Below are 20081 nucleotides of genomic sequence, written 5' to 3' on the forward strand. Positions count from 1 at the left end.
ACCTACTTTTTACTTTTTTCCTCTTATTTGAGACTTGGACAAAGCTTGGAATTTTTGCATTTTGTGATCTAGGTTCTAGGCACACCTTGATATAAATGCTGCATTTTCTAGAATAAGAAGCTTTGTCTTCAAGGTCTTTCAAATGGCATATTTTCAGATGCAATAGTCAACTGTATAAGTACACCTTTTTTCAATGACAACATTGCTTGTGACATTTGAGAAGGATTGGAACACAAGTGTAGGTCAAGATTACCACAAATATCCTACTCTAGCAAAGCTTTTTGTCAAAATTAAGCCCAAGAAAGCCAGAAATTGAGTACAAAGAGGAGAATACATGTGAATAAATGTTCATTTGAGCATCATAAATCTGGTTCCGGCATATACACTGGCAATATTATGAACTTTGCTAGTGTGAAAGCAACTTTTTTATGTCTCATGGCATCATGAGGGTCAGATTTCCATCTACTGATCTGACTGACTGTAGTCTTAGGGATTCTATACTAATTAGGGTTGCGCTCCTTGCTTCTCCATAACAAATGGGATAGCTCTCTTAATGTACATTATAATGTGCTTCAAGGAATTTTGTGCACATATTGTCTATGTTATAAGTGCTTCTGCCTTCTTTTGTGTTTGATCCAAGCAGGTTCTTGAAAGGGACCTTGCAGTTTTTGGATTTTTTGCTGCCCTGGGAAGGAAGAGTCAGAGATTCCTTACTGCTAATGATATTGATGATTCAGATGAGCAAGTAGCAGGCCTGATGAGGCAAGTACGTTCTTTGCTTGCAGTCATTATTATTAGATGTCTTCTAATGTGCTTGTTAGGCCAAACTTCTAGCTGCTTTTTCCAGGTATCTTATTGGTGGAAGCACCTTGTTTTACCCTCAGTTGGCATCTTTAAACACTTATCAGCTGTTTGTTGAGGTTGGTAGAAAGTTAGAAACTTCCTGGAGATTTCCTTATTTCCAGAAAATGCAATGAAAATTTAAAAAATTCTAACTAAACACTGGTGCAAATATGCGTAAGGCTCTTATTATTACTCCATTATTTTCTCCTCTTGTTTCAGGTGGTTTGTGATGAGATGGAATGGCTGCCTTTCTATCCCTCCTTGCCTTCACCTTCTGATCATCTTAATCATCAAGCTATGAAGAAGTCCCAATCTGCAAAATTGGAGGCGGTGTTGTTGGTGCTAAATACTTGTTCTCGGTGGATCGGTGACTTCCTAAAATACAGCACATGGGTTCAACAACCTGCCGGTGTTCGCGCAACAAACTTTCTTTTAAACAGGTGCAGAGTGCTAGGAAATCTTGCTGTTTGCTGCAACATCATGTACAAATGCTCTGTAGCACTGTCTTACAGTTTTTTGGTTTTCCAAGTTCAATAGAGATAACGTGGGTATATTTTAACAGTAAAAAGAGATTGGATGAATGTGTGGAGGTGTATCCTGAAGCACTTCATTGGGTAAGTCCAAAGTAAGTATCATTATTCTGGTTCAAAGCATTCTAGCATTCACACAGGCTAAAATTAATGATTAAATTGAGCATGCTTTTTGCCTGGAGATCACAATTGACTCTACTAATCTGTGCAAATAGTTGGTTTTGGCCAGCAAAAGTTTGGAAGTTGCTGAGCTCAATGGACCCTCTGGGAAGTTGTCCTATGAGCAGAGAGGTGCAGAGGTGCGGAAAAGAAGTAAAGGGACTAGTGATGCTGACGATTCAAGGAAGGGGCTTGAATCTTTTCAAAACTTAAACACATTTTCCGAGAATGGAGTTCAACAGTTGGAACTTTTTGATAAGGTATTTTTACTGCAGTGGACTGAAAAAGGGGGGACGATGTGAGAGATGAAGAAGAGAGGGTATAGTACAGTAACATAAAATCACTATGCCTGCTCAGTGTCTAATCAGCATGATCCAGTGTGAGCTCACTCTGTTTTCCTTGGTGTGAGCAAAATGTTCATTGGAAGAAACACACACACACACATGCATGTGCACACAAAAAGAGAGAGGTATTTATGTCTCCAAGAAGCCAGAATGGTGTGTGAGACAAAGAAATGAGTACATCTGACCATGTCATTTTGAATCAAGAACAACAATGAAATGAGAAACAATTAATTGGGCTGATGCTTACCATCATGCACAAAATGATTTCTCGATGGACCTTCAGCTGACCTGTAGTATTGTACCCTGATCAGTAGGACTATCTAGAAACACTATACTCTCCTCGAGGCAAGAATATCCGTCATGGGGTGGTTGAAGATAGCGAGTCCATTGAGAGGAGGTACTTGTCATTGATGGCAAGCAATGATGGCTTGAATCTGCTGAAAGTAAAGGATGTTGGGCATGGCGATGTGGTGGTGGGGGCTCTGCTCTACGATGTGTGGCTGCCCAGTATATTGTGACCTGTTTGACTTTGGATGGTGTGACGGTACTGCTGTATCAGTAGTGTCTAGTATGCTAGCTCTAGAGCTAGTCCTGACTCTTGAAGAAATTTGCAAGAATCCACTGGCTCACTAACTTGGGCTCTGTCTTTGCCTTCTCAAAAGTTTCTCTCTGTGTGTTCGGAGCTACAATTGGAACGGCATCTCTTATCCTTGTACTCTGTCACCCTATGAAGAGGTCCAAACCTCTCCTGGAAAAGGCAGTGAAATCTTCCTTTGATCTCATAATATATAGTCCATTTGCAAACAAAGTGTTCCTTAGACTCCACCTCATGGTAGTGTAATTGGCAAATATGTGCATCCTTAGATATGTGTGTATGCCGTCTTGTCTCAATCTTGAGCTAGTGTCCTGATGCCCATATCTATCCATTAGCACTATGTATCCCATGGGAGAGATGGACATCCATTGTATGTTGGCTTGAGGATGAATCCCTCTGTGAAATGTGTAAGAAATGGTGGTGATACTGTGCCATCTTCGTGCCAAGGGGCTCTGGGGGGTGCATCCATGTGCAATTTATATCAATCTTCACAATATTTGAACCGATAGCTCGATTCCACTCACTGTGAGTGAGATCTAAGTATGGGCAATCCAAGCTGTACTGTAATGGTAGAACTACATCCATTTGTAATCCATGTATCCTAAACCGTGATTGCATCTCTGTGTACCAACATTGGGTCTCTCTCCACTTTCCACTAACTGTTCGGAGAAAGTCAATGCCAAGTGTGGATATCTATACCTAGCGAGCTCCCATATCTTTTGTAAGGAAGTTATTGACTGAAATAATCCCTTTGTGACCATAGGTGCTGCGAGAGAGAGAGAGAGAGAGAGAGAGAGAGAGAGAGAGAGAGAGAGAGTTTTCATGTTATTGTAGCCTTGTGGCTTTCCATTTTGTTTTCTACCTATCTTTGACATGGCTTGCCAAACATGCCTTTGTAACTATTTCTATTGTTTAATTCAAATCCTTCATGAAATTAAAAGAGAGTATGTGCACGTGCATGTATTGATTGGTGTTAGAGTATGCTGTATGCCAATCAAGATGTTCTCTTGGTGCAAGTGGATATATTGGATGCCTTTGGGCATTCAGTTTGCTTTTATATCCTAAATAATGATGAAATAGGTTTTGGAGAAAAACTGTCCTGATCATTTACAGGATGAATAAGTTGTATGCCTTTGCCATGCATCCCCTGCTGTTAAGTATGGATAAGTTGATCCTTTTTGCTCAAGGGTATACTGATTCTTTTTATGACCTGAAATGAAGAGAAAAATGCACTTGACCTTATGACAATTCTGAATATGGCCGCAAGGCTAAATCAAAGTCACTACCTCCACCTAAGGAAAGATGGCCTAAGTTAGTATGTCCAGGTCAGATAGCATGTCTACATGAGCTTTTTTGTCATTCGTGTTACCCCCATTTCATGGAATACATCCTGTGAGTAGTAAACTGATTGGTCATATGGAAAGTGTCGGTGAAGTGTGGGTGAAGCTTGAGTTTGGGAAACTCGCCACTTGGCTGTTGCATGGATAATGATGGTTTACATGCAATTCTATTGACCCTTGTTAATGTGACTAAAACTGAAATTGATTTCTTTATCTTGGTCACTATGGAGATCTTCTTGTCACACCACAAAAATATGAAGGCATTGAGACCTATGATAGTGTTAATGCTCATGGTCATCTCTTGGCTGTGAGCCCTAGATTGAGTCATCTCTTGGTTGTGAGAGACTTTAGGAGTTTTGTCCAGTCCTAGTTACTTTGGTCAATCTGGTCTTGTTGGTCCATTTTTGATCAGTGTCCCTATTTTTGATCCTGCTTATGTTTTGGGAGTTTTTCTATGGTTTTCTACCTATTTATATGCTTCCCTTGTGAGAGTGCGCAATGGAAGAGGAACACGAGCATGGAGGAAAAGGAGAAGAAATGCATGCTCTGAATAGAGCTGTCTCCTCCGTCAAAGCACATGACAGACATGCTAAAGCCTCTAATGTCCCTGTTTGGCTGAGAGTGAAGTTCACAGGCAGGAGATGATAGTGCATGACAAACATCATTGCTAGCACCCCTTCTCAGGTCTTGGATGTGGCTGAAGGCCAAAGAAGCTGCAGATTTGAGGGAGCAAGAAGAATGCCAATGCCGATGAAGTCCATTGATGTAGACCTTGTAAAGAAATACCCTAACACAAAAACACAAATACAAGCATATGACAAAGCGTAAATTGAATAGAACACAATTAGGGTTAGGGTATTTCAAAGATAATGAATATAAATGAATGAATCTTATTTATACAATGCTCATGCAGCAAACACACTATGCAGTGAAGGAATATTGTATCCCAAACTTTTGTGTCTTGAGGATTGAGGCAGAGTTAATGAGCTAGAGAGTTTGTCGTACTCCTGACAGATCCTAAAATGCAGCAAGGCATCCTCCAAGATGTCAAACAGTAGCAAACACAACAAAGGTGATACTTGATCAGTGTCGGGGATCAGTGTCGGAATGTGGAGGAGAGAGAAAACTGCAAAACACGACTTGACAAAGGTGGGGATAGCCTGGACAGCAGCTGGGACCAGCAAACACAACTTTCTGGTTGATGTGGGCAGCAAGGTGGCAACTTACATGCAAACACAGTAGAGGAAGATGGTTGCTTGGCTGTTTGGACAGCGAACACAGCAGTGGACTGTGTGGATTGCACGGTGGAGGCTGGAAATAGGTGCTGGATAGATGTAGGCAATGTCATGCACCTTGGCTGAAATGTTCTCTACGAACGGAGCGTGGGGAGTGAAGCTAGAGCACCGGAAAACAAGGTTGGCTGAATTGGAAGGCAAGTTGTCCATTTATAAAAAGTTTGGGGCCTCCCAAATTGGGGTGTACATTGGGACATTGAAACTCTCTGGAACCGCTCATGGTTTAAAAGAATGGTTAAAATTCATTAATTAATATGAGTTTTGGGGCTGTTTAATTTAAGCTAATGGTAATTTGGCTCAACCACCCCTCTCAAGCCCAAAACTAGAACCATAAAGGGACTGCAAAGAAGCCCAAGCCCTTTTTCTTTTTTCTTTTCTCCAAGGTGTCCCACCCCAAAGTAACCAAGGCATCAAGCAAAGGGTGCACATTGGTTGCCTAGTGGCCCAAGCTCTTTTTCTTTTTTCTTTTCTCCAAGGTGTCCCACCCCAAAGCAACCAAGGCATCAAGCAAAGGGTGCATATCGGTTGCCTAGTGGCCTACCAAGACTACAGAGATGATGGTTATCTTACCAACAAGGGAGCCCAGGTGTTCATTCACCCTAGAGAATGTTGAGCTAAAATATGCATTACTTGTTGATTAGCCTCTTAAACAGCCCTAAAACACACTAAAAAATGCTCTTTTAGAGTAAATCCCTAAACGAGGAGTGGTTCGAGAGAGTTCAGTAGAAACCCTAATTTTTGGGGCTCCCTTCCACATCTATAAATAGACAAGTTGCCCCCATTCAGCTGCATTTTGTCTGTGTAGGTTTCTCACTCCATGTGCAGATTTCAGCCATCAGCCTCCTCCCACGTGACTGTCCAGTCCTCGAGACTGTTGCCACTCCATCCATGTTTGCTCCTGCTGCTGGCTCCTTCATCCATGCTGACGTCAGTTGGCTGGCGACATCATCATCTAGTGCGATTTGATTATCCAATCATTGCCAACCACATCAGACATTGTTTCAGCCTGCTGTTTACAGCAAACTGTGCACAGTTTCTAGCCCCTGATCAGTGGTACACTGCTGCGTTTACTAGCTTCCAACCCCCAGACTGCTGCGTTTTGGTGACCAGCCTATTGCCATTCACTATTCAATACTCCTACACTCCGACTGGTGGTCACAGACTTGGGATCCGTCTCCGGTGGATGTCATACTCCGACATTGCTCTGCCCTTGAGCACACTGTACACTCTCACATTCATTTACAACATTCATTCACTTCAGAGTTGTGTTCTCTCTCTCCCTTCTTCTGTTTGTGTTTGATTTTCTGTGTTTGAGTTTTAAGTTTTGCGTTTAGGGTTTGAGTTTTGCCCTTTGTGTCTACGTTTGTGTTTGTCTCTTTGTGTTTTTGTCGTGGTCGTACACTCTGTGTGTCCTCAATGCAAACCCTAGCAGTTTTCTTCACATGGTATCAGAGCTTGTGCTCTTGTAAAGAGTATCCTGTGGATATTGTGGAGAGCTAGTCTTTGTGCGAGGCTCACAATACGACTTGTAACCGAATCACAATGTCCTAGACACCTTCTTCTCCAGTTCCTATGATGTCTTATCAAGCTTCTCCATTATGGGAGGCCTTGAGATGGCATTATGGATCGGTGAGGATGACACTCCACCTTCACCAGATTTCACTAACAAGACAAAGGAGGACTATCGCAACAAGTACGATGATGTATACACCCTCTCCTACCAGTTTTGCTACTACATCCGGACCAGTTGGTGAGGCTGGCCACTTCTCCGATCATGGAGGACACACGGCATTCAGAACGTCTGGCGATCCATCTTCATCATCTCAGCCAGGTCCAATGTTAGGTTTGTTTCTTTTGTGTTGCATGAATCAAAACCCTCGCCCATTTCTTCTTTTGAGGTACAGGATCCGAATGGCTTTGCGTATGTGAACTTCAATAGAGGGGGGCTCACGAAGCAGACGAAATTCAGGTATATCTACAACTTCTGTTTCATTTAAGCATGTCACACACACTTTTCACTTCCCTCCCATTGCACCCTCTTCTGTATCACACCTTGATTACCTCTCATCATCTTTCCAAAACCTTGGATTACACTCCCCATCTGCATCACACCCCCTAGGGGTTGGATCTTCCATCTCTGCTTCTAGCACCTTTTCCTTCTCCACCCCATTTTCCACCTCTTTGCACCATGGTACTTCGTTAGGGGGAATGCTATCATTTAACACAGTGCCTCGTACCTTTCAGCAAATGAGCACACCCATAACTCCTCGGTCGATTGTGATGGGCATCCCCCTCACTATCCCCAGCTTCACATCTCACATGACCACTCATATGCAGGGGTGTCCATCCTCAGCTTATGGTGCATCTTCACACTCTCCTTGGGTTACACCTACGCAGGGATTCCCCTCTTTTGTTCCGTGTTTCCATCCCACCTCCTTGGGTTTCTCATGTGGCTACCATGTCCATGCCTAGTCAGCCCATCCCTACCTATGGATCCACCTTGCACACTACCCGCATGCCTGGTGGGCACTCTGGGACCCATTCCCAAGTGTACTCCACTCCCCCATCCTACCCACACTATACTTTTTCACACTATCCATCGCCGAGTACTATCACTCCGATTGCAACGGCCAAGAATGCCTTCATGGATAAGACATGTTTTAACGGGTCAAATTTCACCACTTAGTCTAATTTCATGCAACAAGTGCTTGAGTCTCAGGGCCTTTTGGACCTCGTCATTGGTCTAGATCCTATGCTGGACCCTCGACTAGCTCACCCTGATTACATCCATCAATGGAGAGCCTGCAATGCCACATCCAATGTTGAGCTGATGCAGGGATTGCTTCTTGAGTTTCACTCTCAGTTACAGCACCTCCCACTCGTGTCAGAGCGTTGGAGTCACCTTCTCAACTGCTATGCGGCTCGTGATCATACTCAATGCATCAATCTCGACTTTGAGCTTTAAGAGTTCTCTATTAAGGAAGGGGACGATCTGAAAGTCAAGCTGGCTGAATATAGGCGGTTACTTACCGAATTCGCCACTACTAGCTCTCCAAAGTCAGATGACGATTAGGTTACATTGTTTTTGAATAAGTTGCCTGAAAAATACCTCAATTTCATTCAACACATCATCTCCCAACCTTGATTGCCAACCTTCTACAAGTTTAAGTGCTAGTTCTTGCGTTATGCGAGGTTGCATGATTAAGTCCACAAGACATTCTCATCATAGCCTTATTTAGAGCAGAAGGGATTGGTTGCCTCTTCTTCGGGAGGGAAAATCACCAGTAGCAAAAATTCGCAAGATGCGAAGGTAAGCCAATCAAAGGGTGACTCCTCTTTTTTAGATGGAACCAAATAATCTAGACCTATATGGTAGCAACTCCCTAAGAAAAACCTGTTTTGCACACGCTGCTGTGGTTGTGTTTGAGGGGCTGGCTGCGGCCCTCCCTATTGTCTCCCGCTCTGTCGTCTCTGGACCCATGTAAAGCCGTCCACGTCCACCTGTGGATCTGTTGGTGAGGCCGCCTTAGCTCCGAAGCGCGTGTACTCTGCTACTAGATGCCCAAAGTCATGGCAACGTAGGCATTGCCCTGGATGCTCAGTCACAATAACCTGTTGCCTAAAGGAGTGTCTGCTTGCCTTAATCTCTAGAAACTGTGGTATATTCTTTGTCTATTTTACTGCCATCCGTACCTTTGGGACTCCTGCGGGTGTCACTGCATCCGTGAAAGAGGCGGGAAGGACAGTGCTGAAGAGCCCGTTCAATGTTTTCCACCAGCTGGTGATACTCTATTGCCAGTCCAAGGAAGAGTAGGGTGACCGGGTGTCTAAGGAAACTACTGTGGAGCATGAATGCCTCCACTGTGAAGCCACTATACCAGGGGACCATGTAGATGACCCCCTTCGTGGAAGCATAGGGTGAATTGGCCACTAACTCACGGGCTGTGTTTGCCGAGGTGAGTCGTACCATGAAGATCCCTTGCCCCATGAGAATCGCCTCCACGATCTGCGCCGTGCCAATGCGCAGCGTGGAGTGAAGCCAATCCCGAAGTTGAGTCCTGGATGGGGAGTGTCCTATGACCTGACCGAAGATCGCTGTTTGTTTTAGCTCCAGCTCTGTGGCACGGATTGCTAAGAGTTGTTCCTCAGAGAGGACGATGCGCAAGTTATTTGACTGGGGGGCACTCGCAGAATGCATCAATGTCTGACCAGAGGTTTCCATTGCGTGTCTCTACTGAGAACCTACCAATCACACTGTTGAATTGCCGGAGGGGGGAGTGTTGTTGCAAGTGGAGGGAGTGTTGTTGCAAGTGGAGGGAGCAACCGGGGAGGGGGGGAAGGTGTGATAGTGAGGACGGGGGGGGTCTATTTTTTGACGGTAGTGGAGTTACCGGGCACTACGGGTGAGTATGTTAGATTGGAACCGCACGGGTGGGGGGCCTGGAGCCGTAGGGTGAAGGACAGTGGATGCTTGGGTCGTCAGACTGGAGTCACGGAGGGTGGTGGGCCTAAGTCATCCGCGTGGGGGCAGCGCGGGAGAGATACAATGTGGGGGGGGGGGGGGGGGGGCAGCGCGAATGGGGTGCAAGCGGTTGGAGCCACAAGGCGATTGGGGTGTAGGCACGAGGGGCACAAGAGGCGGCGCAATGGAGATGCAGGCAACGGGAACCATAAGGCGGGGAGGGTGCGCACAGGGGGAGGCAGTGTGATGGCGAGGATGGGGAGGCGCAACGTGATGATGAGAAGGGGGGGGGGGGGAAACGTGATGGCGAGGAGACATGCGAGAGGAACCGGGGGGGGGGGGGGGGCGCGATGGCCAGTTGGCAGGGGCACTGTTCGATGGGGGTTCGATGGCGGGGGCGAGGGCAGCGGCGCATTAGTAGGGAGCTCTACTACTTCCAGGGATGTGTAGACAAGAAAAAAATAGAGTCCTCATCTAAGTGTTCAAAGCCTTAGAATAGGTGATAATCCATATCTCTAGACTTGCAAACACACTAAATCTGCTGCGTTTGGCTGTAGAAGAGTCCGAACAGAGAGAATAATTAGCCACACCTGTAAGAGCACAGTTGCAAATGTCTTGCCTTTGTTGAAAGCACCTAAATCTGCTGTGTAAGGCTGTAGAAGAGTATGAGCGGAGAGAATAATCAGCTACAACTACAAGACCACAGTTGCAGATGTTCCGCCTTTGTTGGAAGCACCTGTAAAACACAAAAAATGTGCATTTTCTGCAGCAAACACGAGGCTGAAAATTTGTGTTTTCAGCATTAGGGTGGTCTTCTCTAAAGGAAACCTTTGTGTCCTCACTTAGGCGATGATACCCTGTGAGAGTGCACAACGGAAGATGTACACGAACATGGAGAGAAAATAAGAAATGCTTGCTTTGAATAGAGCTGCCTCCTCAAAGCACATGAAAGACATATCAGAGCTCCTAATGTCCCCCTTTGACTTAGTTTGAGGTTTACAGGCAAGAGATGACAGTGCATGGCAAACATGATTGCTAACAGCCTTGTCATTTGATCAATGTGCATTCAGTATTAGACTTCCCATACCACCTACTCACACCGTTGTAGTGTATGAATGTGACGGCCTATGGGTTAAGAGTCCAAGAGTGGTGATAATGCAATAATGCGCACAATAACATATAGGGCCTTGAGTCCTATAAATAGGATTCAGCTGCCCTAATCCTATAGTGGTCCTAGTGCGTTTACACTAGGGCACTTTAATGACCATTGCGATCAATGCTGCTAGTGCCCATCTAGATGTCTGCAACAAACTCTGCTAAGGAGAAAAACTAGTAAAACCCTTCTTTTCTTGAACAAGAGTGATTTTTGATCTCCAGCTGTACTCTAGAATTCGTAGTGGCTGCAGCAGACACTAAACCTTCAATTTTCAGAAAATAAAGACCTCCTTTTCAAGCTTCATCCTCGTTTCCCTTGAATACACTTTTGCAAATTTGTTACTCTGTTATTGATCACCTATGACATTAACTTTTCCATAACATTCCCTATTGTATCCTAGATCACCCTGAAACCCCTTGCATTTTGCTATTGCAACTATCACTGTTGCTGCTGCTCATACTCTCTGACTCAAAGCATATCAATGCCTTCCATAAGAACTCCCTGCTTGTAGAGTGGAATACCCGCAAGCACTTCTGCTACTGTTACTCACAGAGTTCATATCTTGCTCAAATGCATGACAGTGTTAGTGCTGCAGACTTTTGATTGTTGCTGCAGTATCTGTTAGACCTGCTGTAACTGTAAAAGACCTGCTTCTTTGTCATGCACTTGTGCAATCCCTGTTTCTCTTACTACTGCCGGTGCTCCTGCTTAAAGTTCAACTCCCTCTCAAAGTCATGACGTAGATTTTCCATTGGCAAAAAATTCTGCGATTTCTGTTGGTACTGCTCTGCTCAGAACTCATCTCCTGCGCACTTAAATGTAAGCACTGAAAACTTCCTGCTTGTATACATTCAACTTGGGTCGCAGACGTGTATCATCTAGTTGGCATTAGACAACTCAGACATGACAAAAGCCAGTTAAGTTCTTTTTATTTTCACCTGACATGAGAGACCTCAGCCCTCAACAGTGATGCAGACTTTTCTAATGACTACAGCAAACATCTGGACCTGCTGCATCAGAAAAAACCTAGCTCTTCCTCATGTTTCACCTGAATACACTCCTATAATTTCTGCTGCTATTGCTGCTTGTTCAAAGCACAATCCCTGATAAATGCATTGTAACAATCCTCTCTCCCTTACTAGCAACACAATCCACGAGCTCAAAGGAATCTTCATATCCCTGACAACCACTTTTTAACCCTCCTGCATCCCATATCACGATTGTCTACAACAGTTTCTGTCACAATAGATAATAAGATCCACATGTTCAGCATGCACTCTGTGTTCCTCTCACCTCCTTAACATTACTAACAAGCCTTCAATTAGAAGACTCTTATTCCTAACTCCTTACCAGTAACTCACAACTTTGTAGGGGCCAACATTTCAAGACTAGAGAGAACTTGTCCACAGTACTTACATGCCTGCCTAAAATCCATGCCCAGACCAGAAGTTGAGGCTTGTGGCTTTTCATCCACCAACATCTGTGATCAGCTGCCCTGCATGCACAAACTGCTGCCCTACTTCTCATCAACATATATGCTGCTGTTGCCCAGCTCATGTGATCTTACACATGCCTTCTCTTGCAATCAGGTGCATGGCATTCTACTCTACTACAACTGCAGCTATTCGTAGCTGCACTGGACTTTATATTTACAGAGCATTTCAGCTGTGCTATCCTGCATACTCTTGCGCTTTGTATTTGCAGAGCACGTCCTTGCCCATCTAGGACAATCCGTCAATCAGTTTTCGCTTGATTCACTCATCCATGAACGTGCTATCTCGTGTTCCTCTTACCACACACTGATGCCCTTGGGCCCATCCTGCACTCGCAATCTTGCTGTAGACTTGTCAGCAGAAGATCTCGATCACTCCATTGCTGAAGACCTGGGTTGACATCAAGATGTTCTCTTGATGCAAGTGGATACAGCAAAAGCTTTCAATATTATGCATTGGGATTTCATATCTAGGACAAGTGGGCAAATGAAGTGCACAAAGAACAAGCAAACTTGAATAACAAATAACTGCTCAGCCCTATAGCTTAAAGGGAAGCATGCACAATGAACCTCTACTGAGGCATAGAAAAGATACTTTGTATGCAAGGGGCATTAGTTAAGGCACCAAACTATTGTAGAAGCTTGAATAAAGTCAAGGCTCCGATCAGACAGTGGTGATATGGTCTCATAGGCGTTCAGGATGCTCAAAGAGGTGGACTTGTCTGTGTGGCCCTGAAAGTAGAGTTGGATGATGCGACAAACAACGGGGGTGGTGTGTGTTGGATCATATGGATTGTGGATATGACGAGCTCTGTTACCAGTTTGTGCGCTAATCCTAAACCCATGACACAAAGTAATCTCTTGATGACAATCAGGAGTCCATGGCAATACTTTTAGTTGATGGTCACCATTGACTATTTAGAACTTTGTAGACTTTGGGAAATGATTCAGGGATGTGCACATGCTATAAGATTCATTCAAGGTTGGCAGATAATATGGCTAATGTCATGTGGACACTTGAGTGCACTCACTGGAGGAGGTTGGTTTAGCAACATTGGGTTGAAACTGAACGTCATAGGTCTGATGCCTTTGCATGACATGACATTTAACACAATGAATGATCTTTTTGATATTGATTGGCAGATCCTTACTTTTCTGCAGATTTGTAACTTGTCGAAGCTGAGGCTTAGAATGCATAATCGGCCTATTTGGAGGAAGGTCAAGGAACAGATAATTCCTTTGGAGGCTGTGCCTCCGGTTATTCATGCCACCAATTATAGCATTGATCATATTGGCATTAGAACATACCAATTGTTGTGATCTCAATGACATCACACACCACATCTTGAAGGATGAGTGAGGTATTTGGTATTCACTAAAAAATCTATTGTTTGGCAGCTTGCAGCAAGGGGCATGTTAAAGTCCCATTGTAGTGGTAACTGATCAGATATAGTTGCCCAGCTCCATACCCATGAGTGCAAGTTGCTGCAAACATGTCCATTGTTCTGCATGACTTATTGCTTTTCTGTAAGACTATAGTCTTATTATATGATGATTATTGAAGCCTCTCCAATAGCATGTGCATGCTTATATAAATGCACCTCAAGAATGCCAGTCTCTGCTCTATCTTTTAAAGCACACACTCTTCTGGCCACAGTTACTTTTTTGAAATCTGGTTATTGGGAAATGGTTTACACCACAAATTTACTTGCTGTGTCTGGCCTGTTTGGAAAAATTACAGGAGCTACAAGGTGTGGATGCAGCTCTTAGTAGGCTAGAGTGCCTACTTTTAGAGCCTGAGATAGGACCTGGAAAACGACATCTGACAGCTGCATGCACAAACCTGGAAAAGATACGACAACTGAAAAAAGAAGTTGAAGCGCTTGAGGCTTCTTTAAGAGCAAAGGCCACAGGCACGGTACAGGTTTTTACTGACTGTCAACCCATCTAGAACTAGGGCATTATACATGGTCCAATTGAAGAATAGCAGCTATCTGTTTCTGTTTCACGACTCTAAGTCAATAAGTATGCCTAACAGTCTGCTTACTTTCAATTGGGAACTTCTTAAAGCCATAAATTATTTGTCCTATGTCAGATGTACCATCTGTCTAATGCATTTGCCAGTAGCATATAGAATGTGTCTATTATGAATCATTGTGGCTGGTTGTGATCTGGATTACAGCTAACCGATTACCTGCAAATGTATTTTCAACAAGTTGGAGAGAACAAATTGGTCAAGCCTTATTAGAAGAGTGTTAAATCATTTTATACACAGTTGTAGACAAAGATGAAAAAGTTAGAGAAAATATGTTACAGCATCCTGCCAATGAATAGCTGGTCAACCACAAATGTCAAATAGCCAAGTTGGCAGTTCGTAAAGCATTTTCCTATGGTTGGGTGAAGTGTTGCCAAATAAACTGAGAGGATAAGCAATAATTGTGTTAAATCCAGCTGAAGTCATATAAGTGCCAGGCTGATTGGCTCTTTGAATTTACCTTCAAGGTCACCACGAGGATATTCTTAGCTACTTTTGAGAACATCTGAACTGTTAGAATTCCCACACCAGATCAATCTCTTTTGGCCATTGGAACATATTTTTTAAGGATCTCTTTTTTTAAGGATCTCTTTTTTTTAAGGATCTCTTTTTGAGAACATCTGAACTGTTAGAATTTTTTAAGGATCTCTTTTGGCCATTGGTAATTAAAAAAAAAGAAGGATCTATCTCTCTCTCTCTCTCTCTCTCTCTAACTCATTTGTTCACCTAGTCAAGATGCTCCCACCTTGTGAAAATACCCTTCTTAGGTTTTCTCTCCCTGATATGTGTTTGTACACTCTTATTGTCAGTTACCATAAAAAACCTTCAATGTTTCCATAAGTTTGTCATGGATACACAAGATGATTACACTGCTTATTTTCACAGGCAAAGGAGAATCCATCAGGACGACGCCAAAGAAGACAGAAGGGAAACATGGACTGGGGAAACTCACGTTCTGATGATGATCTCAATTGGCAACAGGGCAGAAAGAGGTGAATCTAGTGATTTGGATACCATAATGTTCCTTAATTTTGTTGGTCCTGATTTACTTCTTCCTGGATCTTTGGATTGAGTTGATTGTTTTACTTGGGACTCCTTACCTTGGACCAGGATAAATAATGAGGACACTAAGACTGAAGGGATTGCTAAGTTCCTACCCTTTTTGTCTAGTAGGAACTCTGGTGCTGGTACCAATGAATCAGATTCAGAAAATGCAGTAAGCATTCACTTTACTCAAAATCTATATTGTATTGGACTCCTTTTGTATGGTGACTCAATCTATGATTTGCTGTGTGCAAATGGTTTAGAGCTTAGAAGGAGACAAAAGAACAGATACATATTTTGCAATATGTGTGTATGCGCGTGTACACACACACACACACACACACACACAAAGAGGCACTTTTTTTTTGGTGAAATTGATGTTCCGATTAAAACAATGTAAACTTATGATGCTATAGAAAAGGTATCGGGAAGAATGTGTCAAAAACATTGGGAAAACACACAACATACAAATGATATATGTCCAAGGAGAACATAAATCCTATCAAAAACAGTCTGCAAAAAGAGAGTACCGATCAAGATCATTGTCATGAAGTCTAAGGCAATCATACGATGATTGCTAAAGAGATCTTTCGAAAAAGTATAAGGATCAACTGCAATGTCACCAAAGTTTATACGTTTCTTGTCTTCCAGATGGTTAAAAGTGCCCAAAATCTGACCCAAGCCAGAAAGTGAGAAAAACATCCAAGTGCTGTAGGTATAATCCCAAACTACTGCCAAAAGTAGCAAAATGGAGTCTTGCTCTCAAGTAAGTAGACTATCCATCCAGAAAAGTATGAGTTGAAAGACAAAACCATAGAATGGAAGGGATAGTGTCCAAAGGTGCAGAACATTTTTGACAAGCTGAAGTTGTAGTGCCTCTTTTCACAAGAAGAACATCAAAAGACAAAACACCAACCAAACATCTCTACAAGGAAAGTTTCGATTTTCCTTACATTTCCCTATGCAATATAAGGCCTTCCTCTATCATGTTAAAGTTCTTGTTATGTGCCAGATGAGACTAGCGTGTTCCTTTATCCAAATGGAAGGAAGAATATGCTTATAAACTGATTTGGTAGTGTCCAACAACAATGAGAAAGGGCTAGCATCAGGCATGAAGAATGCTACAAAGCAGCCAACTGCAATTGGCCAATCTAGACCAAGAATTAGGAAGAATAGGTTGAAAAAGTTTGAGAAGATGCCTGATTTTCCTCCAAATAGGCCAGCAGTGCCTACCCAAATGATAATGAGTAGGGGCATTAGCAAAACAAGGATTGTATCCCTAATCATCTTCCACTTCATGTATAAAATACATGTATGCCTTTTTGAGCTAGAAAATAGGCTCCTCTTGGTCCTTGCAAAGCAACAGGCAAATTGAACATCCTACTCCACTGGATACTTCCAAGATGCATGGAATTAGCATGTAATGGTTGTCTAGGTGTCCATTTCAAATCAACCAAAAATTGCTTCCAGGATAGAGCAAGCTGTGTGGAACAAGGGGAGTCATTGATTTGATCCTCACAGAAACCAAAAACAGCTTCCTAACGAGTAACAAACCAATCTCGGAAAGTAGTAGTGTTCATGTTTTGACCCATGGTTGCAAGCATCTTAGTCCAAGGGTGAATTTGTTGCACAGATTCAAGCAATAAAGAAGCTCTTCTAGCCAGCATGTAATAATCAATATTTAAAATATTAAGACTACATGAAGCTTGGGAGAGCTCAACTTGTCAGTTGACAACATCCTAATGCCTTTTTTGTGTTTGGAAGATTTCTAGAAGATCTCAACTGCCATAGACATAAAAACTGAAACATCTGGACTATATGTAGGCCATTGTAATTGATTGCACAAATTGAAAGTGAACTTGTAGAGGCCATCTATATAACTTCCAATAATCATATTTGACACGAAGCTTTTGCATAATCCAATCTCATTTGCCTTAAAGTCATATTTCAGCAGCCTAAAGGATATCCTAAATGTTGGACAATCTGATCACAAAGGGGAATCTCACTAGGATAAAGGAGAGAATTCAAGTGACGCTTCTTAAGAAATAGGATTTTTGAATTGCAGAAATTAACCTTAAGACTAGCAGCCAAACCAAAAATTTCCAAAGCTTCATGAAGGTGGCAACATCACTTTCTTTAATTTTTGGCATGAAAAAGGAATCATCAGCATATGCTTGTGTTGGAAAATGAGAAGCATTTGGTAATTCAAATCCATGCAACTACCCATCAGCAATTAGAGAATCCAAATATACAAAAAAAGGTTGATAGCTTCCGAGTATAGTAAAAAACTCAAAGACAACCTTGGAGAATTGATTGCCCAAGTTCAAGTATTAGATGAAGTAAGTAGCTCCTAAAATACCAGAAGCCTCATTGTCCTCATAAAGCCCAAAAACTAGATTTTGTATTTTAGGACCAAAGCCCAATCTTGCCATTTTTTGTGCAATGAAATCAAAGGCCTTCTCAATTTCAACCTGCATAACTAGAATATCGTGATTGGTATACTTGGCGCCATCATTGGGAATGTACACATTTGCTATATAGTCATTGATATGCCTTCTTGGAACAAATCCTTATTGTGCAAGATGTAACCCATTGTAAAGAAAACCTTTGGTACAATTAACCAACATTTTAGTCACCAAGTTTATAGATGATAGGCATGAAAGTAAGTGGTGTCTGTAAGAGTGTTGTGCTGTCGAAGTGTATGACTGGACTAAAAGAAAATAGTGGACATGGAGAGAAGAGAGAGTGAAAGAGACAATAGAATGTTGAAGACTCTAGAAAATGAATGCTAAATATAGAAGGGTGGATATGTACAAGTGTTGAACTAAAAAATGCATTATAACTTAATTAGCTCTTAATTGCAACCTCAAAACTCAAAACTACCAAACTTTTATTGAAAAGAAACGTGATCCTAGAGACTGTCTATGTCCCATAAGCCAAACCCTAATTTGGGAGGATCCATCCACCTAAAAATAGTCAAGTTGCTTATCACTTAGCCTCAATCTCGTTTCTGCAGCTTGTAGGTGCCTTATCTTTGCTGTCCACATCTTGTTTGTGGAGGATATCTCAGTTTGAGTTCGTGTCAATTCATGTCCATTGTCAGGTGCTTGTTGTCCAGGCTCCAGCTCCTTGTTGCTGTTAGCGATTGTTTCTAGCCTGTTGCCATCATCGGAACAACTTCCTTTATTGCTGTTTATCCTCTTCTTCTATCGCCAATGGTTGATGTCATCAGTTGACCCTGCATTTGCTATACCAGCATTGCCATGACTTAGCTAGATTTGCGTTTTGCTGTTCTAGCATGTCGCCCAACTTTGCCACATCATAATTGAACAACTTTTCTTGATTTTGCCTCCGACTGCTCCATTAGGCATTGATTCAGCCTCTTTTGAGTTGCATTTGCTGCTGCTTGAAATCTCTAGAGGCTATTTTTTGTATTTTGGGATCCATTAAGAGTACGATACTCTCTTCTGCTAATACTCTTTATCTTGGTCCTTGAGAGACAAGAGTTTGGGGGTCAATATTTCACGTTTGCAACATGTGTTTATTGAATTGAGCATCGTATATATATCAATCATCATTTATTCATTATCTTCTTAAATGTTCATTGTCTCTAAGTTATCCTAACCCTAATTGTGTTCTTTATTAATTTGTGCTTTGTCATAGAATTGTGTTTATTATCCATAGACGAGTATTTTTTTACATGGTGTCAGAGCTAAGTACTTTTTGGAGAAACCTAGGCTCTTGATGAGAAAGCTTATCATTAGAAATAGATTCATAGAGGGAAGATGACTTCAAACACTACTTTACCACTTCAATCTCCAAAATGTTCTATGCTGAGAATTGAGCTAGAGTGGGCTTCATAGCTTGCCTAACGAGGATTCGATATTGGTGGAGAGACATTTGATTATCATGGTGTCTACAGACCCTATGAGACCTCACGGGATGATTTGATGCTCATGCATCGAGCCCAACAACAACTAGAAGGTAACATTTTTTATTCTCCCTTAGATTTTGCACACAGGTCTAATGATTTTGCTTAAAGGATGGCACTTCCATATGGGACTAGCCATCTTATTGGAGAGGTAGATACGGAGTACAAACCTTCATATTCTTTCCTTCCTTCCACTCTGGTGCTAGGTATATAAGTGTTCACTTAAGTTCTCACTTTTCATGTTTCTACTTTTACGCAATATGTTATTAATATTTAAGAAGAAGGTAATCCTTACTCAATTCATAACAATCTCAGTTTTGAATGTGGAATCTACTTGTAGAGCATAATTCCTCAGGGCTTGGAGTGTCATGGAGGAAGAGTTCTAAGGAGTTCTACTTGCTTGTGTTGTGGAGTTGTGAGAGGTAGCGATGTGAAGATAAGGTAGGGTTTGCACTAAGAAAATGCAGAATATATGAATATGACTAAGACGCAACTCGGACAATAATGCAAAAACCCTAAACGCAAAATGCAAAACAAAAACACAAAAAAGAAGAAAGAGAACTTTGAAGTGAATGAATCAATGCTTTAAATGAAAGAAATATTGTACAAAATACTCAAAGGTAGAGCAATGAATGTATTTAGAGTGTAACCTCCATTGGAGGGTGTATTGACCATTAGTTGGAGTTGAGAGAGTGCTGAATGTGCAAGGGAAGTAGGCTGGTGTTTGGATATATGAGCATTGATATTATTCTACATCTCTCTTGCTTTGATGTGACTTGTGTCTTGGTGTGGATTTTAGTTCTTGTTGGTGTGGTGATCTAAGGCAGTGTTCTATTTTTCTTATTCTCTTTTAGC

The 20081-nt window shown here is 42.3% G+C and overlaps 1 protein-coding gene across 8 annotated transcripts in view; it reads left to right on the forward strand.

The window, feature by feature from the left end:
- Positions 1-20081, forward strand: part of LOC148014026 (uncharacterized) — a 63121-nt gene that overhangs the window by 18315 nt on the left and 24725 nt on the right. For 2 of the 8 annotated variants that reach the window (XM_087666968.1, XM_087666975.1), the window contains exons 6-13: positions 644-762; positions 848-920; positions 1063-1283; positions 1406-1457; positions 1589-1792; positions 13958-14140; positions 15137-15243; positions 15362-15467. In XM_087666968.1, coding sequence (XP_087523094.1) covers positions 644-762; positions 848-920; positions 1063-1283; positions 1406-1457; positions 1589-1792; positions 13958-14140; positions 15137-15243; positions 15362-15467 — 1065 coding nt within the window. Of the gene's footprint in view, positions 1-643; positions 763-847; positions 921-1062; positions 1284-1405; positions 1469-1588; positions 1793-13957; positions 14141-15136; positions 15244-15361; positions 15468-20081 lie in introns of all 8 variants that reach the window. The other 6 variants (XM_087666971.1, XM_087666969.1, XM_087666972.1 and 3 more) reach the window with 6 other exon arrangements.

This window comes from Lygodium microphyllum, chromosome 25, assembly GCF_053477565.2.
Source record: "Lygodium microphyllum isolate KBCC chromosome 25, Lygodium_microphyllum_v1.1.10, whole genome shotgun sequence".
Lineage (NCBI taxonomy): Eukaryota > Viridiplantae > Streptophyta > Polypodiopsida > Schizaeales > Lygodiaceae > Lygodium > Lygodium microphyllum.